This window comes from Heptranchias perlo, chromosome 25 (genome assembly GCF_035084215.1).
Source record: "Heptranchias perlo isolate sHepPer1 chromosome 25, sHepPer1.hap1, whole genome shotgun sequence".
NCBI classification, from domain to species: Eukaryota; Metazoa; Chordata; class Chondrichthyes; order Hexanchiformes; family Hexanchidae; genus Heptranchias; species Heptranchias perlo.
The window spans coordinates 12,964,954-12,989,163 of NC_090349.1; the positions used below are offsets into that span (position 1 = coordinate 12,964,954).

At 45.1% G+C, this 24,210-nt stretch overlaps 1 protein-coding gene and 1 long non-coding RNA gene across 3 annotated transcripts in view; both read right to left on the reverse strand.

Moving 5' to 3' along the window:
• The window catches only part of LOC137342031 (RNA-binding protein Musashi homolog 1-like), a 181,202-nt gene extending 171,019 nt beyond the window's left edge, over positions 1-10,183 (reverse strand). Inside the window, exons 1-4 of one of the 2 annotated variants that reach the window (XM_068005638.1) lie at positions 9,958-10,183; positions 9,652-9,692; positions 9,223-9,304; positions 8,876-8,960 (exon numbers count right to left, since the gene is read on the reverse strand). In XM_068005638.1, coding sequence (XP_067861739.1) covers positions 8,876-8,960; positions 9,223-9,304; positions 9,652-9,692; positions 9,958-10,019 — 270 coding nt within the window. In that variant the 5' untranslated portion in view covers positions 10,020-10,183. The remainder of the gene's footprint in view (positions 1-8,875; positions 8,961-9,222; positions 9,305-9,651; positions 9,693-9,957) is intronic. The other variant, XM_068005639.1, reaches the window with a different exon arrangement.
• Positions 10,184-11,375: 1,192 nt separating this feature from the next.
• LOC137342032 (uncharacterized) overlaps positions 11,376-24,210 on the reverse strand; it is a 50,768-nt gene continuing 37,933 nt past the window's right edge. Inside the window, exons 3-4 of the long non-coding RNA XR_010967184.1 lie at positions 13,356-13,508; positions 11,376-12,708 (exon numbers count right to left, since the gene is read on the reverse strand). This is a non-coding gene — a long non-coding RNA (uncharacterized lncRNA). The remainder of the gene's footprint in view (positions 12,709-13,355; positions 13,509-24,210) is intronic.

Genomic DNA, 24,210 nt, shown 5'->3' on the forward strand with positions numbered 1-24,210 from the left:
AGCCTCTTGGGCGAGTTAGCGTGAGGTGAGAGAATATCGGGAGGAGGAAGAGCAGGAGATTTTCCAAATAAACTTAAGTTTTTACATTTTATACTGCCCCACAATACAATCCTGGCCATCCTAAGACTCACTATGTATGGTCAGAGTTGATGAAATGTCACATCAGCAGCAGCAAAAAGGTCCGAGCCTGATCTCAGGAAATTCTGTAGCTAAACTAGTTTGCATTACATTCAGTAACAGGCATCCATTTTTTTTTGAAGGCCTTTATGACTGCAATCCCTCAGCAGAGAAACAAACCGCTATCTCAAACTTAGGCGGAGGCCTAGCTGTTCACTGTTAAGCTTAGCTTGTTAAAATAAACAGGTTTTGGACTCCCGATATTTAGAATAGGATTTCCCTTTTTTTTTGGATGAAGAAAGTGTTTATCAACTTTTGCTGTGTTACCATAGGCGCAAAGATATGGACAAAAGACCCAGCACAGCAGTGGTCTCTGGGGCTTTAAGAAGCCATTTCACCTTAAAAACTAGGCAGTAGCAGATGCCAGGGTTGGGCACCGTTCAAGCATTATACTGGTGCCATGCCATGCCAGGTAGTTTTTGGACGGATAAAAGTCTGGGACTCGGGCCTACGAATTCTCAAAGAATCCGTTGTTGGATAACTGGATAGTTTTCTCCTAGAATCCTGAATTGTGCAAGCGAAACAACAAGCTTACAATTGTCTTTAAACACAATTGCATGAAACAAAAATCTGGGCGTGTTGAAAGGAATTGTTCAATAGACTGGTTTTAATGTAAAAATAGCTTTTGTAGGTCAAACAGAAAGGAGATTAGATCCTATTAAAAGGGCAAAATCTGAGTCAGATAGAATTCACCAATTTTCTATTTTAACCATTAATGGAAAACCATATTTCATCCACATTTCTTAGACAAACATTGGTTTTATAGTACAGCTGGAGTTATAGGTGGGACCCATTAAATACAATCATCTTCCAGTTTCCTGCCCTCCCTTCCCGAAAGCTTAAGAGTCTTTTACTGAAGAGCGGTTCCATGGACGGTGCCTCATCCAAATGGCCTCAACAATCTGAAGGACATCACAGCCCAATCCTGTTCTCACCCAGTGCCCACTCTGAGATGCTACAGAGCAATCAGAAGCCAACTGCCTTTCCCCGAACCAAGGATCGCTGTAGCCGAATGTAGCGTCCGTACTGCTCTCCCCAGCTGAGATCTGCAAACTTATCACAGACCTTGGATCGAACCTTGCTCGTCTGCAAGGCTCAAGGGCGGCTAAATATAATTTTCATTCACAAACTGGACTGCCGTGCACAATGGAATGCAAATCAGTCTCTGGAGGTTCTAAATGCCAATTAATAAAATACTAAGTAGGAGAAAAAGTTTGCAATGCAGCCTCCATTTCAAACTTGGGACAGTCATGTTTGGGAGGAGTGGAAGTGTAAAGTAGCCAAAAGGTTCAGTCTGCCCCCTCTCTCCTGTCCATACCATTCACCTGATCTGGTTGCTGAACAGCCTATTCATTAAACATGTTTTGGTACCAAACAAAGTGAATCAATGAAAATTTAATTTTTTTAATATCCTGCTTAAAACTTTTGCTATCCACCAGTTCACAGAAATGAATACAAATATAAAACTATATTTTAAAATCTATTAATTTTACACATGCAGGGATTTCCAAAACAATTCCACAGATCATTCCAATACAATTCCTAATCGAGCCAACAAATGCTCACATCGACTTGTACACGCCATGGCATTTCTGTGGTCTCAGATTTGGTTCAGTTTGCATTCCTATTACAATATGATTTACTGATGCTCTAATAATCGCATGAAAATGTATCCAGGTGCAGCACACAGATGATCCAGAGTGAAATACAAGTCATACTGCCACTTCAGTCAGGTTTCATTATTTTCCCCTTTTACAGCTATTCCCATGCACAGTTTTAAGCAGGATATTTAAAAAATTAAATTTTCATTGATTCACTTTGTCTGGTACCAAAACATGTTTAATGAATAGGCTGTTCAGCAACCAGATCAGGTGAATGGTATGGACAGGAGAGGGGGCAGACTGAACCTTTTGGCTACTTTACACTTACACTCCTCCCAAACATGACTGTCCCAAGTTTGAAATGGAGGCTGCATTGCAAACTTTTTCTCCTACTTCAGGAGGTGCGGCGGGCCGATCCCCATTCTATGCTGAGTAAACAGTGGTGTTACAAATGGCATCGGTGTTAGGGAGGGGAAAGTCAGTTAAGGTTCCCACTCCAGGCTGCTATCCAGTAATCCCTGCCAGGCAGTTGGGGGGTTGGGGCGTGCAGACACAGTGGAGTCCTCAACATTGACTCCAGACCCCATGAAGTCTTAAGGCTTCAGGTCAAACATGGGCATGGAAACCTCCTGCCCTCTCTCAGCTGATGAATCGTCCCAATGACTTCTCCCTGTCGAACACCAACTGGAGGGAGTAGAGGACAGCAAGAGCACAGATTGTACTCTGGGTGGGGGAACGTTATCGTCCATCACCAAGAGTGGCTCGGTAGCACCACCACTGGCCGAGTCCTGAAGGACATAGCTGCCAGACTGAGCTTACAGCAGGTGAAGAGAACCAACACGAGGGAAAAACCTACTTCACCTCGTCCTTACCAAGCTACCTGCCGCAGATGCATCTGTCCATGACAGTATTGGTTGGAGTGACCACTGCAGAGTCCCTGTAGAGACTAAGTCTCATCTTCACACTCAGGACACCCTCCATCGTGATGTGTGGCACTATCGCCGTGCTAAATAGGATAGATTAAGAACAGATCTAGCAGGTCAAAACTGAGCACCCATGAGGCGCTGTGGGCCATCAGCAGCAGAACTGTATTCTACAACAATCTGTAACAATGGCCCGGCAAATCCCTCACTCCTCCATTACCATCAAGTCAGATGTCCAACCCCGGTACAACGAGGAGTATAGAAGAGGAGCAGCACCAGGCATACCTGAAAATGAGGTGCCAACCTGATGAAGCTACAATGCAGGACTACATGCATGCTGAACAACGGAAGCAGCATGCTATAGACAGAGCTAAGCGATCCCACAACCAACAGATTAGGAGCTTTGCCACATCCAGTCGTGAATGGTGGCGGAAAATTGATCAACTAGCGGGAGGAGGAGGCTCCTCATCCTCAATAATGGTGGAGGCCAGCACTTAAGTGCAAAAGACAAGGCTGAAGCATTTGCAACCATCTTCAGCCAGAAGTACCAAGAGATAAGCCTTCTCAGCCTCTTCCCGAGGTCCCCATCATCACGGATACCAGTCTTCAACCAATTCAATTCACTCCATGCAACATCAAGAAAAGGATGAGTGCACAGCAAAGGCTATGGGCCCCGACAACATCCCAACTGTAGTACTCCAAAACTAGCCGTACCTCTAGCCAAGCTACAACACTGGCATCTACCTGGCAATTTGCCTAGATATGTCCTGTCAACAAAAGCAGGACAAATCCAACCTAGCCAATTACCACCCTATCAGCCTACTCTCAATCATCAAACTGATGGAAGAAGTCATCAACGGTGCTATCAAGCGGCACTTATTCACCAATGCTCAGTTTGGATTCCACCAGGACCACTCAGCTCCAGATCTCATTACAGCCTTGGTCCAGACATGGACAAAAGAGCTGAATTCCAGGTGAGTTGACAGCGCTGTGGGAGAACCGTCACCACACGGACTGCAGCGGTTCAAGAAGGCAGCTCACCACCACCTTCTCAAGGGCAATTAGGGATGGGCAATAAATGCCGGCCTCGCCAGCGACGTCCACATCCCATGAACGAATTAAAAAAAAGTTGAGAGTGACTGCCCTCGACACCAAGGCAGCATTCAGTTGAATGTGGCACCAAGGAGCCCTAGTAAAACTGAAGTCAATGGGGATCAGGAGGGAAACGCTCCAGTAACTGGAGGCATACCTAGCACAAAGAAAGATGGTTGTGGTTGTTGGAGAGCAACAATCTCAGCCCCAAGACTGTTACAGAAGTTCCTCAGGAGAAGTGTCCTAGGCCCAACTATCTTCAATTGCTTTATCAAATAACCATCCCTCCATCATAAGGTCAGAAGTGGGGCTGTTCACTGATGATGACACATTGTTCAGCGCCATTTGCAATTCCTCAGATAAGGAAGTAGTCCATGCCCGCATGCAGCAAGACCTGGACAACATCCAGGCTTGGGCTAAATAAGTAGCAAGTAGCATTCACAGCATACAAGTGCCAGGCAATGACCATCTCCAATGAGAATCTAAATACCTCCCCTTGACATTCAATGGCATTACCATCACTAAATCCCCCGCCATCAACATCCTGGGGGCCGCAACTGACTAGACATATAAATGTCAGGTGGTCAGAAGTTGCGCTTTCTGCGGCGAATGACTAACCTCCTGACTCTCCAAAGCCTCTCCACCACCAACAAAGCATAAGTCAGGAGTGTGATGTAATAATCTCCATTTGTCTGGATGGGTGCATCTGCAACAACGCTCAAGAAGCTCAACACCATCCAGGACAAAGCAGTCCACTTTATCAGCAGCCCATCCACCACATTAAACATCCACCCCTTCCCCACCAGTGCACCGTGGCTACAGTGTGTACTATCTCCGGGATGCACTGGAGCAACTCCCATACCAGCGACCTCCACCACCTAGAAGGACAAGGGCAGTAGGCACATGGGAACAACATCACCTCCAAGTTCCCCTCAAAGTCAAACACCATCCTGACTTGAACATATATCGCTGTTCCTTCATCGTTGTTGGGTCAAAATCCTGGAATTCCGACTTAACAGCATCTTAGCTGCAACAGTTCAAGTGGAAGGCCCAACACCACCTTCTCAGGGCAACTAAGGATCAACAATAATTGCAGCCTTGCCAGCAACATCCTAAGAATGAATATTGAAGAAAAGCTATGATTCCCCCAGTCAACTATCCCATTTGTACGCATCGTCAGTATATAAAAATGAATAACCCTCATTTGAATAGGGTACCAGAGTGCACCTAACACCGGAGGAACCAATCTCAGCCAAGAGTCAGAGAGGAGAAGATTGAAAACAAAGCTTACAGACCTTCCCGTGCGAGCGCAGAAGATGCAACACCTGCCCCTTCACCTCCTCCCAAACACTCCTTCCAGGCGAAACAGCGGTTTACTTGCACTTCCTTCAATTTAGTATACCGTATTCGCTGCACACAATGTGGTCTCCACTACATGGGGGAGACCAAACGCAGATTGGGTGATCGCTTTGCTGAACACCTCCGCTCTGTCCGCAAGTGTGACCCTGACCCTTGCCATTTTGATTCCTCTTCCCTCTCCCACTCTGACCTCTCTGTACTTGGCCTCTTACACTGTTACAATAAACCTCAACGGAAGCTCAAGGAACAGCACCTCATCTTTCGTTTAGGCACTTTACAACTTTCCGGACTCGACACTCAATAACTTCACATCATAACCACTGCTCCCATTTCTTCGGTCAGCCAGCGTTGGTAATGGTTCTGCTGTTGCCATTTACAGCTGCTACTGATCAATCTTTTGTTTCTTTACCTGTCCCATTTCCACCTTCCTTGCCTTGCACCATCATCCTTTTTGTCATTTATCACTCGTGCCCTCCACCCCATCAGAGAGCTTCCCTTTTGTTCTTTCCTCCCCTCCCTCTCCCTCTCCCCCTTTCCCTGGCTCTGTACTTGCTCAAAAACTTTTAACTCTTAACATCGTCCAGTTCTGATGAAAGGACTTTGACCTGACACGTTAACTCTGTTTCTTTCTCCACAGATGTGGAGATGCCGGTGATGGACTGGGGTGGACAAATGTAAGGAATCTTACAACACCAGGTTATAGTCCAACAAATTTATTTTAAAATCATTTTAAAATAAATCATTTTAAAATAAATTTTAAAATAAATTTGTTGGACTATAACCTGGTGTTGTAAGATTCCTTACATCTTTCTCCACAGATGTTGCCTGACTTGCTGAGCTTCTCCAGCATTTTCTGTTCTTATTTCTTACACATATTTCTTCCCTTTCTTCATTCTCCAGGTTTTCACACTAGCTCCAAGCTTAAGGCTGGGCACAAGGCCTTGTCACAGGTCTCTCACTAATCACCCTCTGGCCCAGCCCAGTGACTCAACACAAGTCCACACCAATTAAACTGTCCTTGACTAAATACAAGTCTTAATTTTCTAGTAACCTAGCGACTGCCATTCATGTCGATTTTCCTGCATCAAGCGCAACCAAACAAGACCTCTCCGACCAAAGGACTGTTGATGGTTCCCCAAGTTGCGCAGTTGGCAAATGCACCACCACAGAAGACTGATCCATACAGACCACGAAGATACCAGGTTCAAACCCAGTCCGTGCTGAGTTAGCTGATTTCAGCCTGAGTGGGCTAACCCAGTGACTTGATAGCAAACAATTAACCTCAAAAGTGCCCGAGCTGGAAAAAGGGGATGCGAGTAAGTCCACAAAGTTTTACTACAAGATGCTGCGGTACAGAGGGATCTGGGTGTCCTCGTACATGAAACACAAGATGTTAACAGGTGTAGCAGGTAATCCAGAAGGCAAATGGAATATTGGCCTTTATTTCTAGAGGGATGGAGTATAAAAGCAGGGAAGTCATGCTACAACTCTACAGGGTGCTGGTGAGATCACACCTGGAGTACTGCGTACAGTTCTGGTGCCCTTATTTAAGGACATACTTGCATTGGAGGCAGTTCAGAGAAGGTTCACTAGGTTGATTCCGGGTATGGAAGGGTTGTCTTATGAGGAAAGATTGAAGAGGTTGGGTCTATACTCATTGGAGTTTAGAAGAATGAGAGATCTTATTGAAACATACAAGATTCTGAGGGGACTCGATAGGATAGATGCTGAGAGGCTGTTACCCCTCATGGGGGAAATCTAAAACTAGGGGGCATAGTCTCAGAATAAGGGGTCGCCCGTTTAAGACGGCAATGAGGAGGAATTTCTTCTCCCGGAGGGTCGTGAATCTTCGGAATTCTTTACCCCAAAAAGCTGTGGAGGCTGAGTCATTGAATACATTCATGGCTGAGTTGGACAAATTTTTGATCAGCAAGGGAGTCAAAGGATATGGGGAAAGGGCAGGAAAGTGGAGTGTAGGTAAAAATTAGATCAGCCATGATCTCATTAAATGGCGGAGCAGGCTCGAGGGACCAAATGGCCTGCTCCTATCTCTTATGGTCTTATAATAATTGAGCTCCTAATGATTATCCATGAACCCCAGCTGGAAAGTGCATGTATGTGGATGAGACTCTCCAGTGATGCTCCACCTGGTGAAATAGCCTGTCAACATTCAATGATCCAGCTCACACGTGAAGAATGGCTACTTGGGCAAAGATTCTGAAGGCAGCTGGCACCTGTGAAACCATATTCCAGCACAAGTCATTGCCTTCGGCAGAGCAGCAAGGATGAGTGAACAGATGACAGAATTGAGGAGCAAATTTCTTTTTAAAAAATCGACCATTTTTATTATGCAGCGAATTGTTATGATCTGGAATGCATTGACTGAAAGGGTGGGCAGAAGCAGGTTCAATATCAACTTTCACAAGGGAATTGTATACTTGAAAATAAAACATTTGCAGGGCTACAGGGAACGAGCATGGGATTGGGACTAATTGGACAGCTCTTGCAAAGAGCCAGCACAGGCACAATGGGCCGAATGGCCTCCTTCTGTGCTGCATGATTCCACGATCTTTATACTGCACATACCAGATTGACACCACTATCCTGTAGCAGAGTTATACTGGCAGCTCCTCACCACTCTGCATGTGTATGCACAAAATTCCACTCTGGAAGGCCAATGAATTTTTTTTTGTCTTTATTAACACAGAATAACGTGGTATAACTAGTTCACTAACTATAATGCGAACAGAAAAATCAAGATGATAAAAGGGATACAATTTCCAATATCCCCTTCTCACTACCCCCAAATCGCCTCTACTGGTCAACTTCATGTCAGCTTCAATAAACTGAAAAAGCAGCGAACCGTTGATCTGGTGCTTGAGCCGATTTAAAAGCAAGACCGTCACTAAGTAGATTAGTGAATAAGAGTGTAAAACACAGTGTGAAAGAAAGGTGATGGGGGAGGGGGAAATGTGGGATGTGACCTGGGGGAAAAAAAAGACAAAAACTAAACCACAAAAACACTCCAAATCCACCCTATTGGGCATTCCGCACAGATCTGCTGCCAGGAGACAATCTTGAGTCCCAGTTTAATCATTCCTGTTACACGCAGATCTGGTCCTGCTTCCTGATAAACTGTACATCACTATAAAAATGAAATAAATCCCTGCGCTGGAGTAATGATGGCCCTACAGACTCCTATTAAACTGTCTTTTAAAAACTGGTTTTCATTCCCCACCCAGTCCAGGAAAGTCGGTCATCCCCCTTTTAATGTCACTAAGTGCTAGTCTGATGAATGAATGCTGACCTATTTAAGATTCCCCCCCAAGCAGCCCCTGTTGCCATGCCAATGATCGCCGTGGGAACGCTCAGGCGCTCTTTCTTTTCTTTCTCTTCCCCCCCCCCCCCTCCCTTTCTATCACCTCCTCCCAATCCTAAATTTCTCTCTCGGTTTTTGCACTGTACTATTTAACCAGCTGGATCTGTGTGTGGGAAACTTCGGACAAACATGCGTGGATTGTAAAGCAAACACATGACGTGGGCTCTGTGTGTCTGTGTCTTTGCAGTACCAAAAATAAGAGAGCGGGGGACGGGGGTGAATCTCAGAAACATGCCCTGTGTCTGTGGCCACCTCTGCTGTGTGCGAGCAATCTGTGCTATTTCACATCACTCACACAACTATTCAATTCTATTGCATTTGATTTTTTTGTTTAAATCACCTACCGTCTTAGAATCTAGTTCATGCCTCGGTTGCGCTAGAACTTTATCTACGCCCGTTTGGTCAACAAAAGTCACAAACCCGAATCCTCTGAAAATTAAAAAAAAAATGAACAATTCACAATTTTTAGTTTTTTGTAACACGCATGCACTAAATAAGGATCAGGCAAAGAAACACCATGTTACAGCCCGAATGAGGAATTTACCAGCCTGAGTCAGATGGAGATTTCGTGCATTTATTTTTTTCATATTATATATATATATACAAACACACACATCCCTTCTCTTCAAAGTGAAGTTTGCGAAGAAACAGTGTTTCCAAGTAGCCAGTAAGACAAGAGTCGCTCGTTTACCTTGATCGTTTTGTAACAGGATCCCGCATCACCATGCACTCCTTCACCTCTCCAAATTTACAGAAATATTCCTTAAGACCTTCTGTTAAAGCAGAGAGGAATAAAAAAAAACAAGAAATAAGTGTGGGGGGAAAGTCGCCGCTGCGAGAATGCCAATTTTTTAAAAGAACTATTATGTTTATTTTTAATTTTTTTTAAAAATTGTATGTATAAGCGATGCACTGGAATCACCAGATAAAGCACTGCTACAGATGGACATATAACACACGTCTGTCAAAGGGAGAGTGTGTGATTTATGCTTATACTAGAAACTACATGGTTTCAAAATGCAATCACAACGATTTGTGTACACACACCAAAAAAAAAGTATTTGGATTGGATTTTAGCAGAAGTAAAAAAAGTTGGGAGGTGTATCAGGACCTTCCTTACCTTGCGTGGTCTGCCAGCTCAGTCCCCCGACGAACATTTTGCTAAAAAAAATATGAAGAAGAGAGAGGGGAAAAAAAAGACAAAGACACAACTCAGACATGGGATTCGGCCATGTTGGCACCTCACACACACATTTAAAGAAAAAAAAAGTAAGTTGGGCCGTTAACCCAAAGCACCTTTAGAAAGCAAACACTATAGTTTTAAGTCTGAAGATGTTATCAAAACATTTTTAGTTTGAATATTAAGAATGAAATGTGATTTTTTTAAAAATACTTAAATAAATGAATTGGATTTTAGCTCCTGTACCAGGGATCGTGCTGCGAGTCTGCACTGAGCACCGAGTTGGCTTGGTTTGCGTCCGCCTCCATTACCTTCCAGTCCCAGCCAGGCAAGAAGGGCCCGCTTAGCAGAGGTGGGGATGCACAGGGGGGGAACAAGGGATCGTCACTGGCGGGAGGGAGGGAAGGGGCAGCCCGGCCAAGCTGCTCCTCATGACCCGGCCTGAACCCCCTCCCCCCTCTTGCTAGTCCCCTCCTCCTATCCCGCCGAAAGGGGGCGGAGACACCCGCCCCAAAGCGCGCGTCGCCCCGCCCTCTTTTCCTCTCTCTCTCTCGATCGGACCGGCGGCCAGTGACTGGTGGGTTCGGACCCCGTCTCCGGGGCAACCGCCGAAACCTGGTGATGTAACAATGAGAAGAACGCGCGGTGAAAGTTACAAAAACAATCGTTCGATACTTTTTTTTAAAATTATGTTTGAATTCCACGTGGGGTGTCAGGGCTGGACGCAGGTTATAAAATAAAAGATTATTATCTCAGGAATTGGTCAGAATCCAGGTACAATGGCATCTGCATCCGTCAGATAACATAAGATCTACATTTAGAGATCACCATCTGAAAGATTGCGCTTTTTTACTGTGTGTAAGGGGTTGTGGAAGTTTTTTTTCAATAAATCAGACCTATCTTTAGGCATTTCTTTAATTAGTGGCAGTGAGACTCGTTTGGAGTGTTGTGATGTGGGTGGTCCACTTCTACTTGCAGATGGAGAGAGGAAAGGGTGGCATCGCCTTTATTGGTCAGTATAATGAAACCCCTCCACCCCTCCTCCCCTCCCGCCCGCTAGAATTAGACCTTAGGCTTTTAGCGGTTTTCTTGATCGATTTGTTTGCAACTCCTAAGTGCTTAATATTTTGAGTTAAATGCGAAGACACACAGAAGTGGCAGATTTTCAAAGGTATAACGTTTTACCTCATCATGATCAGTGGCCTCTCCTGTACTAATAATTCCCCCAACTCCATTCCCTTCTTTACCAAACTCCGGGTGATAACGTCCTTGCTGCTGTTATGTTCGCATATTTGACACTTAGGATTTTTTAAACTATGAAAATCGCCTTTATCTTAAGCTAATTTTTGTATTATTGTAAAGATTAATCACCCTGTTTGCCTGAGCGTTTGTCAACGTGTGTAAATTTACCGTGTTTAATGGTTGTAAATGAATTTACACGGAACCTTTACACGTGGCATCGGACTCATTACACAGTAATGGAGAATCTCACTCCACAGTGTGTAATTTAAACAGGTAAAGGGATGCTGTATGGATTTGATTTCAAAATGCAACCAATTATTCTTAATATGCGCGAAGACTGAGATACAGATGAAACAACTTCATTTAACTCTAAATATATATTTCAATAGACTTTACTTTCAAAGAGTAGAGTCTAAAACAGATTATATTTAACTAAGACGCTTTATTATGACAATGTCTTAATTTTAAGAACCCAGTGACCGGTTACATTTCCCCCGCAGTTACATAAGAAACATGTGTGTTTTGGGAGACGAATGTTTAACTATTTTGTTTATTTATGTAACACAGCGAGATAGAATTTGACTTGGTGGGTCACTCGTGATGATATATTATGCCATCTAAAAAGGTAAAAACTGAGTCCTTTCAAAAAGTTGAAGTAATATTAATCCAATATCGTTTCAAAATATATACTCGACCTTTTTCCAGAACTACTTCTACAAAAAAAACTTATAACACAATCTGGATTTTTAAAAAAAAAGTATTTCGGTCTACGGTAATCCATGGCACGTGATGGATGATGAAGAAAAATAAATCTCTGACTGTATCTCATTTGAAAAGGTCACTCGTAGGAAGATAATCAGCTAAGAAGTTACAGGACTGGAGACTAAATAGAATTCACACCAGCGTCTGTTTTGCCGGATATAAAAGGATAGTCATGTAAATGATCCGATAGCGGTAGTTCCGGGTGCCCTTCACCTTTTATAATAGGTGAGCATTCCACCCATTAAGTCTTTGACAAAATGTGCACTATTGTTGAAACAAGAAGCGAGGTATTTATAATAAATTCACAACACGACGGTTAGTGAGGGGGGGAGGGGAGAAGGGGATCTAGGCAAGACATCCTAAGCTTGCAACTTGACAACGACCGTTATACAAAGGGGAGCTGAAATGTTTCCACATGCTTGAACAATCGGTTCAAAATGATCGAGAGAGAAAATCAACAGGGCGAATGAAAGGAACGGACCAATTCAAAGTTTACACATGTGCACCAAGGCGGCAGAGGACGAACGGTCAAAATATAACCTGGGGCTGTGCACCACAGATGTGGAGAGAGAGAAAGCGGTAGCTCAGAGAATGCCTCCCTTTAATTTTAGGCCATATGTCAAAATAATGTTTCGTCCTTTGCGAGCTTATTTTTTTAAAAAAAGGATTATTTAAACTGTTCACACTCCGGCAGTTTATTCAAAAAAATCAGTGCAATGTCCTTATGGATTCAATTGTACCTTTCAGCCTGATTCTTTGTTTGGCACGCAGGCAGATTACAGTAGGTTAGCTGGGAAGCAGAATCACTGAAAGGATTTTGTATTTTAACTGTCTGACGGTCAGCTCCTCGTTTCGCCCAGTTGTTGATGGGTCTCAGCGAAATGACTTCACCAAATTGTGGCTCATACTGAGGATTAAGGATCACGTGGCCGATTTAAAGCATGAGCTCACTCGCGATGCACTCTTGTATGTTCCACTTGCACAACTTTAGAACTACATTCAAAAAATAAGAGCCCAGGAAGTGATTGGAAAACTAGTAATTAATTACAAAAAGTTATTTTTAAAGACAAAGGTTACTCGTTCTTCATAGATACTTTTTTTACAATATTCCTACACATTCCTAAGTGTTTAAATTTTTCAGATCCAATAATTACTTTATTCTAACGCTGATGTACAGAATTATGTAAATTCTTTTTTACTTCTGTTTAGTGAACAAGGATGTGGCAGTTTACACTGGCAGATGGAATTCACTTTGGTTCCGTTGATACACATTGAATTTGATCCCCTCCACTGTTTATATTCACCTTTGCCCCAAACACTGGACAGTGTCAGATTACAGGCAGATGCATGTGTGTGTGGGGGGAAGGGGGGATTCAGATCCAGGTGTTTACTTCAGTCAGATTCCAATTAGTTCCAGCCTGGGTTTTAATACCATATTGAATCTAAGCTTCTTAAAAAATATTTTCGCAGTTTTCCCTCCTTTACTGAAGGAGCAGACTCATACTGGGGTGTCGATAGCCTGGCAGTACCTCAACCCCATGAAAAGAAAGAAAGATCTTGCATTTATATAGCGCCTTTCACGACCTCAGGACGACCCAAAGCACTTTACAGCCAATTAAGTACCTTTGAAGTGTACTTACTGTTGTAATGTCGGAAACGCGGCAGCCAATTTGCACGCAGCAATGAAATAAATGACCAGATAATCTGTTTTCGTGATGTTGGTTGAGGAATACATATTGGCCAGAACTCCCCCGCTCTTCTTCGCACAGTGCCATGGGATCTTTTACATACACCTAAGAAGGCAGACAGGGCCTTGGTTTAACATCTCATTCAAAAGACAGCACTTCTGACATTGCAGCACTTCCTCAGTACTGCATGAAAGTGCCAGCCTAGATTATGCGCTCAAGCCTCTGGAGTGGGACTTGAACCCACAACCTTCAGACTCAGAGGTGGGGAGTGCTACCAACTGAGCTACACCTGACATTTGTGTCACCTTTGTGTGAGGGTATACATAAGCTATTGGAGGATGGGAAGCATCACAACCAATTCTAAGCCTGTTCTCTCCCAACAATGTACACTTTTCAGCAGGAACCACAGGGGGATACCTGGCTGGTTTCCCCTCTCCAGAGCAGGGACACTGATGCCAATCCTACCACCATCCCATCTGAGATCAGCTAACTCAGCACTGACTGAGAATTGTACCTGGGATCTCCCTGGTCAGTATGGCTCTCTAGCAATTACTTCAGCATGTTAAAATTGGCCCCCATGTCTCTCAATTTCCCCTGTTTTCAAGTATCTCTCTCTTATTTTCACCACTCTATTTCTCTCTCACACTCTCCTGCTCCCCGTCTCTAGTAAACTTCCTGCTTGTTGTCCAGCTAGGACCAACGTATCCATGAGCACATTATCTGGATCTGAGTGGCAAGAATCCCAGGCCCTTCCCCCACAGTAACAGGTCTACCCCTCCAGGTGACTCTGGTTGACCATAAAAGTGCCCTGGCATACTGAGAGCTTGCCTGGCTCCAGTATTGGATCACCAAGTCTACTACAGAGGGTCAGAGCTGGATTAAGAATTCTTGGGGCTCTGGCCACCAATAAACATTCGGGGCCCCTCCGCACCCCCTGCACAATGCCCCCCAATCCATTAAAACATGTAATAAAATACATGAAGAAATAAACCCAAAGAATGTTTACACACTGCATTAATAATAAAGCAAATCATATCATAATATACCACACTCCATATTTGCACAGGGACCTTGGGCACAGGTCCCCTAGGCCAGTGCATTAATCTCCCCGCGCAGAGGGTTGACTTGGTTCTGAACTTCCACCATCAACTGTGTCACCTTGGAGCCACCTTGACCCTACTACCTACTTCCTCCCCACCCCAAGGGGAACAGTCACACCTAAAGAATAGCCACTTGGATTGGAAAATTGCCAGAGCCCATAGAACTGTACTCAACATGAACCAGAGAACCCATGGAACTGTACCCAACAGGAGTTAGAGAACCCATGGAACTGTACCCAACAGGAGTTAGAGAACCCATGGAACTGTACCCAACAGGAGTTAGAGAACCCATGGAACTGTACCCAGCAGGAGTTAGAGAACCCATGGAACTGTACCCAACAGGAGTTAGAGAACCAATGGAACTGTACCCAACAAGAGTTAGAGAACCCGTGGAACTGTACCCAACAGGAGTTAGAGAACCCGTGGAACTGTACCCAACAGGAGTTAGAGAACCCGTGGAACTGTACCCAGCAGGAGTTTGAGAATCCGTGGAACTGTACCCAGCAGGAGTTAGAGAATCCGTGGAACTGTACCCAACAGGAGTTAGAGAACCAATGGAACTGTACCCAACAGGAGTTAGAGAACCCATGGAACTGTACCCAACAGGAGTTAGAGAACCCATGGAACTGTACCCAACAAGAGTTAGAGAACCCGTGGAACTGTACCCAACAGGAGTTAGAGAACCCGTGGAACTGTACCCAACAGGAGTTAGAGAACCCGTGGAACTGTACCCAGCAGGAGTTAGAGAATCCGTGGAACTGTACCCAGCAGGAGTTAGAGAATCCGTGGAACTGTACCCAACAGGAGTTAGAGAACCAATGGAACTGTACCCAACAGGAGTTAGAGAACCCATGGAACTGTACCCAACAGGAGTTAGAGAACCCATGGAACTGTACCCAACAAGAGTTAGAGAACCAATGGAATTGTACCCAACAGGAGTTAGAGAATCCGTGGAACTGTACCCAGCAGGAGTTAGAGAACCAATGGAACTGTACCCAACAGGAGTTAGAGAACCCATGGAACTGTACCCAACAGGAGTTAGAGAACCAATGGAACTGTACCCAACAAGAGTTAGAGAACCAATGGAACTGTACCCAACAGGAGTTAGAGAACCCGTGGAACTGTACCCAACAGAAGTTAGAGAACCCATGGAACTGTACCCAACAGGAGTTAGAGAACCAATGGAACTGTACCCAACAGGAGTTAGAGAACCAATGGAACTGTACCCAACAAGAGTTAGAGAGCCCATGGAACTGTACCCAATGGGAGTTAGTATCTGCCGGAGGTTAAATTGGAGAAAAACTATAACAAAACATTCTTTTTTAAATTCTGAAAAGGAGTCCAGCTGATGCAACTATATTTTTCCTAAGTCGGTTGTACAGTGCTCATCTCAAACATCAAGTCAAACGCTGGTGTATACGAAGGAAAAGCGATGCAGAGAGACAGCCCTGCCTCCGGTCGTTGTCAGCTGGGGGAAGGAGTGCAGCACAGAGCTGAATCTCAGCGTGCCAGCATCACTGCTTTGTTTATGTCTCAGCAGTAAGGCAAGTATAAACGCTTGCATTTCACGCTTTGTCGGGTTGTTTACGGTTAATAAAGGCGTTCCCTTTTTGCAGAGCTTCTTTTGTTACCGTTCGCTTGAAACTGCTCGCCTTGTTTAAAGGCGCTGATACATCCAAGCAAACTTCACACTCAACAAGGACTTTAACACAGCACTGGCAAAATGCTTAAAGGGAAAACAGAATATAGTGTTTATGTTCCACTCTCCATGATTTGTTACTCGAAAAGTCCTCAGCACAGCAATGTACTCCTTAAAAGAGATGTGTAGTCTACTGAAGTGTTCCAATCTTAAATGTCATAAAGGAAGATACCAAATTCTTATCAGTGTTTCTCTTATCACTTATCAGGGTGCCTTGTCATCCTATGTAATCTTTAGAAGTGCATGGTTATAGGTTCCCATAATGGCTTATGAAGTGTGGCTGAGTCATATAGACGAGGAAGGGCCCAGGTTACGTTCCTGATCTGTGCTGAGTTAGTTGATCTCAATAGGGTTGCTGCAATTGGGTATCAGCTTTAGCTCAGTGATAGCACTCTAGCTTCTGAGTCAAGGTTGTGGATTCAAGCCTCACTCCAGAACTTAAGCACATAATCTAGGCTGACACTCCAGTGCAGCACTGAGGGAGTGCTGTACTGCTGGAGGTGCTGTATTTTACAAGAGACAGTAAACTGAAGTCTTGTCTGCCCTCTCAGATGGATATAAAATATCCCATGGCACAATTTGAACATGAGCAAGAGTTCTCCTGGTGCCCTGGTCAATAGTTATCCCTCAACCAACACCACTTCTGCGGAATTCCACATGGGGATCTGTACCCCAATAAGGAGTCAAAAACTTAAGGAGAGGAGGGCTGGGGAGACAATTGGCAAGAAAAATCAAAGAACACCATCACCTCTGTGAAGTTTTAAAGCTAACACTTCTCAGTGGTTCAGTGGGTAAATCCACTATGTGATAGGGACCAGAATGGTCCTAGGTTTGATCCTGATCCGGTGTTGAGATGATCTCCACTGGGACGGAAGTGGGAGCATTGTTATGGTTCAATAGCCCTGGGCTAGGAAGGAGAATAATCAACCAGGGTGGTTGCCCCGATCTTGAAAGGCGCCATATAAATCCAATATTCTTTTATCAGTGATCTCTGCTGGAAGTACATGTATGGATATCGTTTGAGAACAGGTTCAGGCTTAGCAGAGATACCCACCCCAGTTGAACAGCCTGCTAGCACTCACGGTCTGAGTTCAAAGAAGAAGGATGGCCACAGAGGGCTACCGGCACCTTCAGGAGAGGAGGGGGCAAACGGTGAAAAAAAAGAGAAACATTTTAAAAGAGTGAACGAGAAGGGTGGGAACCTTTAGTGAAATGATTTGGATGGGAAAGGACAGACTTGGGGGGGAAAAAAATGTTGTTGGCAAACTGTTATCTCTTAGGTGCAATGTCAAGAGAAAACACTCTGTAGTGGTCCTCCTCGCCTACACCATCTGCTCTCAGGGACAGGAGTAGTCTAAACAAGCACGGTGTTACAGTGACTGACCTGCCTGCAACAGGTCACATACAGGCTTCTAATGCGAAGGAATCCACCAGGCATTCCGAATGTTGCTGGGACAGACAATGCTTCCCGAAGCAGTAAATGATCTTGGCAAGTTATTGTGGCAAAGTTGAATCTCACTGCAGTAGATTAGTAATACTCCGTTTGTAAATCTGAGGTCACTGTGCAGAGAGAGGAAAGAAGCTTCCCAAAGTTGCCTGTTCCCACAGCAGCACCCTCTAGTTTTAAAGTTTACTGTTGCTTTTCTTCACGTTCCTGTCTTCTGTTTCTTTTCAGTCACTTTTCTCTCCACTTTTTGGTAGAGTTTCCATATCCAAAACCAGCTGCAGAATCCTCACCTAAGGTCCCCCACAGGCTCACTTGGTACATGCGAGGCGTGTTCTGGTGCTAAGCCATGCAGCCCAGGAAGGGCCCCAAGGTTCAAATCCTGTTCTGTGCTATTAGTGGATCTGAGCCAGGGCAATGGTTGAGTGGTACAATTGGCCTTTTATGTTTTCTGTCTAGGGAGAGGAAAGTCAGCGTGAGTTCCTGCACCTGATCATAACTTACCCTGTTGGTAAGTGCATATATGTGGACATTATGTAACGCTGACATTGGATTTGCCTGAGATGCTCCCCCTGACAGAAGTGGGGCTGTTCGCTGATGATTGCAGTGTTCAGTTCCATTCACAATTCCTCAGATAATGAAGCAGTCCGTGCCTGCATGCAGCAAGACCTGGACTACATCCAGCTTTGGGCTAAGTGGCAAGTAACATTCACGCCACACAAGTGCCAGGCAATGACCATCTCCAACAAGAAAGAGTCTAACCACCTCCCCTTGACATTCAGATGGCATTATCATCACCAAATCCCTCACCATCAACATTCTGGGGTCACCATTGACCAGAAACTCAACTAGACCAGCCACATAAATGCTGTGGCTACTAGAGCAGGTCAGAGGCTGGGTGTTCTGCAGAGAGTGGCTCAACTCCTGACTCCCCAAAGCCTCTCCACCACCTACAAGGCACAAGTCAGGAGTGTGATGGAATACTCTCCACTTACCTGGATGTTTGCAACTCTAACAACGCTCAAGAAGCTCGACACCATCCAGGACAAAGCAGCCCGCTTGATTGGCACCCCATCCACCATCTTAAACATTCATTCCCTTCACCATGGCTGCAGTATGTACCATCTACAAGATGCACTGCAGCAACTTACCAAGGCTTCTTCGACAGCACCTACCAAATCCATGACCTCTACCACCTAGAAGAACAAGGGCAGCAGGAGCATGGGAATGCCACCACTTCCAAGTTCCCCTCCAAGCCACACACTATCCTGACTTGGACATATATCGTCGTTCCTTCATCATCGCTGGGTCAGACTCCTGGAACTCCCTACCTAACAGCACTGTGGGAGAACCTTCACCACACGGACTGCAACGGTTCAAGAAGGCGGCTGGTGTGGCTCACCATCACCTTCTTAAGGGCAACTAGGGATGGGCAATAAATGTTGGCCATGCTATCAATGCCCATATTCCAAGAATTAATTAAAAAAACATTCACTATCAAGGCTCACACATGAAGACTAGCCACTAGGTTGACACTTAGTGTAGTACTGAGAAAGTCCTCCACTGTTGGACACGTCACCCTTTGGTTAAGATGCTAAACTGAGGCCCTGTTCAAGTGAATGTTAAAGATTCCATGGTACTATTTGAAGAAAAGCAGGATGTCCTGGACAACATTCTTTTCTCTAACAACATCACCAAAAAAAAACAGATTAACTGGTCATTCATCTCATTCTTGTTTGTGGCACCTTGCCGTGTGCAAAATGGCTGCTCAGTTTGCCCACCATAACACTATTGACTGCAGTCCAAAAGGAAATGAAATGTTTTGAGTGAAATGAAGTATTTTGGGATATCCTGAGATATATGATAAGGTGCTATACAAATTAAGCTCTTTCTTGTCTTGGGCTCCCAGATACCCCAAGGGATTCCTGTTCACACAGGAAGACTTTACAATTTGCTCAACGCCATCTGTCTCTGAGTCAAACAGACAAAGATGCTTCAGTTGTAGTCAGACCCCATCTGCAGCACTGCATTCAGTTTTGGGCACCGTACCTCAGGAAGGATATATTGGCCTTGGAGGGGGTGCAGTACAGAGTCACCAGAACGAGGGGACATAATCTTAAAATTAGAGCTAGGCCATTCAGGAGGGAAAACAGGAAGCACTTTTTCAGTAGTAGAAATCTGGAACTCTCCCCACCAAAAGATTGTGGATGATGGGACAATTGGAGCTTTCAAGACTGAGATAGATTTTTGTTAGGTAAAGGTATCAAGAGATATGAAGCAAAGATGGGTAAATGGAGTTGACGTACAGATCAGCCATAATCTAATTGAATGGCAGAGCAAGCCCGAGGTGCTGAATGGCCTACTCCTGGTCCTATGTTCCTCAGGAAGATTCCAGGTTCGCTTCCTGGTCTCTGCTGAGTTAGTTGATCTCGGCTAGTGTAGCTTCATGGGTCTCTATAATTGGATGCAGCATCCCTCCATTAGGGCGAGCAAAATCAGGCAGGGTTCCCCCTTCCCGTGCAGTGATCCCTGTTTAAAGTGTAAATTTTTTGGACATCAGATGGGGACTGGGTAAGGGTGGCGGCGATGCACCCTGTGGTTGTACAGCCTGCCAACATTCAGCTCTAGGCTTTCCATCAAGGATTCAGATGCCCCACTGACCCTCAGGCCTCAGGTAATCATCGCATTGGAGGCTGGCTGCCCGGCAAGAGCTGTCCCAATAGCTTGGGGTCGAAATGAGGGCGGAGTTTCAACAGGCAGGCCTCAGGGCCTGTCGCAGCTTTGGGATGCAGGCAGCTTCCATGCTGCCCTCAATTTTCACCCCCTCCCTACTGGTCAATGCAAGGCAGCAATCCCTGAGTGCCTGCACAATCCCTGGCTGCTGAGAGGTTTCTGCCCCCTCCCCCACCTACAATGAAACATCGGATGCCAAGACCTCCTCATTTCCATGCTATTATCATACACCTGGCTCCCAATCTAAAGTCAGGCATCATATGGAATCCAACGGTGGCGCACTGAAGTGGGAATGCATCCTAAGCAGTTTTCCACCTCAGATCTGTGGAAAAATTGGATCTCAGGAGGGATCTATTGGCCTTGGGGGGGCGGTGCAACACATATTCACCAGAATGATACCTGGGTTAAAAGGATTAAATTATGAGGACAGGTTGCATAAACTAGGCTTGTATTCCCTTATATGTACCGTTGCAAATTGTATGACCCTTATTGTATTTGAAGTGTGACTTGAATTGTATTGTATGTACCTTTACAAATTTTATGAATAAAGTATATTTTGAAATATAAAAAATTCCCTTGAGTATAGAAAATTAAGGGGTGACCTAATTGAGGTGATTAAGATGATTAAAGGATTTGATAGGGTAGATAGAGAGAAACTATTTCCTCTAGTGGGAGAGTCTGGAACAAGGGGGCATAACCTTAAAATTAGAGCTAGGCTGTTCAGGGGTGATGTCAGGAAGTACTTCTTCACGCAAAGGGTAGTGGAATTCTGGAACTGTCTCTCCAAAAAACTGTTGAGACTAGGGGTCAATCTTCAAGACTGAGAGTGATAGATTTTTGTTAGACAAGGGTATAAAGGGTTACGGAACCAAGGCGGGTAGATGGAGTTAAAATACAGATCAGCCAAGAATAATTGAATGGTGGAACAGCCTACTCCTGTACCTATGTTCCTAAAATTGGTAGGGAGAGGCAGAAAGCCTGGCCTTACTGTGCAGGCTGACACTGTAAGGTAGCGGAGGGTGCCCAGGGGCTAATGCCTTTGGGAGAAGAGGAGATTTACCAGAATGGTACCAGGGATGAGGGACTTCTGTTATGTGGAGAGACTGGAGAAGCTGGGATTTTCTTCTTAGAGCAGGGAAGGTTAAGGGTTGATTTAATAGAGCTGTTCAAAATTATGAGGGGTTTAGATAGAGTAAATTAGGTGAAATTGTTTCCACTGGCAGGAGGGTTGGTAATCAGATGACACATATTTAAGATAACTAGCAAAAGAACCAGAGGGGAGATGAGGAGAATTTCTTTTACGCAGCGAGTTGTTATGATCTGGAATGCACTGCCTGAAAGGGTGGTGGAAGCAGATTCAACAGGAGCTTTCAAAAGGGAATTGGATAAATACGTGAAAAGGAAAAAAAACGCAGGGCTTTGGGGAAAGTGGGGGGGAGTGGTGCTAATTGGATCGCTCTTTCAAACAGCCGGCACAGGCACGATAGGCCGAATGGCCTCCTTCTGTGCCGTAGAATTCTATAATTCTATGACATGGGGAGAATATTGTAAAGAATCAAAACGAGCATGCAATCCATAACATAACAATTTAGGGGTAATTGTACAAACGTGTACTCCCAATGTGGAGCATCACCCACTGGGAGCATATATCGGGAATGTGCCTATCCATAATTTTTCATTCATAATTTGTAAAACTATCCCTTCTCTTTTAGTGCTTTATAACTTCATAGAACCGTGAATTTACTTGTTATATCGCTTGTGGAAGTGTAAAATATCTAACTGGACAGTACATTATTCTGGGGAAAAAGAAGGCACTCTCTAGAGTTGTGTACATATAGCTTAAGTTCTGGATGACTGCACAGTCAGGAGGCAGATCAGCACGGACCCCTCCCCTCCCCTCCCCTCGAGATGCTGGTGTAACCGGAGGCATTGCACTTTAAACAGGGTCCTTTCCTGGTCTGCCGTCAACCTCTTTCCCAGCAGGCTCCAAGGCTGCCTGGCAACCCAGATGCTAGCAGGATGCAGTGTCAGCTGTGGCTGATGTCACCCTGCTGGCATCTGCCCATCTGTGCTGAGCCCTTGCCACCGCTTACACTCTTATCAAGCCAGTGGGAGCTGCCTTGCTGCGGGGAGCAATGTATTCAGAGGAGGAGATGGGGAGGGGGGGATGGAAGTATGACAAAGACCTGCTCTGCAGACACAGGTGCCAGGGCAGTGCAGACTGGGGGAGGGGAGGCTTCATTATTTCCATTGTTTGGAGGAATTAGGTCATTTTCAAGCCTACCCATAATTAATAGTGCGCTGCAGTTATACTGATAGGCCGCTGGCTGTAGCAATCATTTCTTTTCCAAAGGAATCACTACTTACCGACATGGACTCTACAAATGGGTGACAGATTACATTCCAGTTAGAACAAACCACGGTGCACACTAAGCTTTAAATTGATTGGAATTAAAGAGACAGCAGGCTGCTTCCCGAATGTTCAGTGATTAACCGCACCACCTAATGTGGTAGTGAACCATACAGACCGGGGGGGGGTCCCCAGTTTGAGCCTCAGTCTCTGATCAATTAGCAACATTTTCTGTCCCTGTACCATAACAACAGCTGGCATTTATATAGCGCCTTGAACGTCCCAAGGAGCTTCACAGGAGCGTAATCACTTTTGACACTGAGCCAAAGAAGGAGATATTAGGATATTAGAATGGGTGATTAAAACCTTGGTCAAAGAGGTAAGTTTTAAGAAGGGTCTTAAAGGAGGAGTGAGAGGTGGAGAGGCAGAGGGGTTTAGGGAAGGAATTCCAGAGCTTGGGCCTAAATGGCTGAAGGCACGGCCGCCAATGGAGGGGAGAAGGGAGTGGGGGGTGCACAAGAGGCCATAGTTGGAGGAAAGCAGAGTTCTCGAAGGGTTGCAGGGCTGGAGGAGGTTACATAGATAAGGAGGGGCGAGGCCATGGAGGGATTTGAACACAAGGATGAGAATTTTAAAATCGAGGAGTTGATGGACCAGGAGCCAATGTAGGTCAGCGAGCACAGGGGAGATGGGTGAACGAGACTTGGTGCAGGTTAGGATATGGGTAGAGCAGAGTTTTGGATCAGATCAAACTTATGGAGGGTGGAAGAGGGGAGGGAGGCCATTAGAGCATTGGAATAGTTAGGCCTGGAGGTAATGGATGAGGGTTTCAGAAGCAGATAGGCTGAGGTGGGGCGGAGGCAGGTAATGATACAGAGGTGGAAGCAGTCTTTGTGATGGAGTGGATAAGGGGTCAGAAGTTCAGCTCATGGTCAAATAGGATGCCGAGGTTCAGCCTAAGGCAATGGCCAGGAACGGGGATGGAATCGGTGGTGAGGGAACAGAATTTGAGGCAGGAGCCAAAGATAATGGCTTCGGTCTTCCCATTGTTTAATTGGAGGAAATTGAGGCTTATCGAGGACTGCAGTCTGACAATACAGAGGTCAAGAGGGGTGGTGGTAAGGTAGAGCTGGGTGTCATCAGTGTACATGTGAAATCTGACGTCTCATCTTCGGATGATGTCACCGAGGGGCAGAATGTAGATGAGAAATAGGAAGGGGCCAAGCATAGATCCTTGGGGAATCCAGAGGTAACGGTGCGGGGTCGGCAAGAGAAGCCAGTGTTGGAGATTCTCTGGATACGACTGGATAGGTAAGTGTGGAACCAAGTGAAGGCAGTCCCACCCAGATGGACGACAGAGAGACGTTGGGGGAGGATGGTGTGGTCAACCATGTCAAAGGCTGCAGAGAGATCGAGAAGGACAAGGAAGGATGGTTCACCACAGCCACAGTCACAGAGGATGTAATTTGTGAATTTGATTA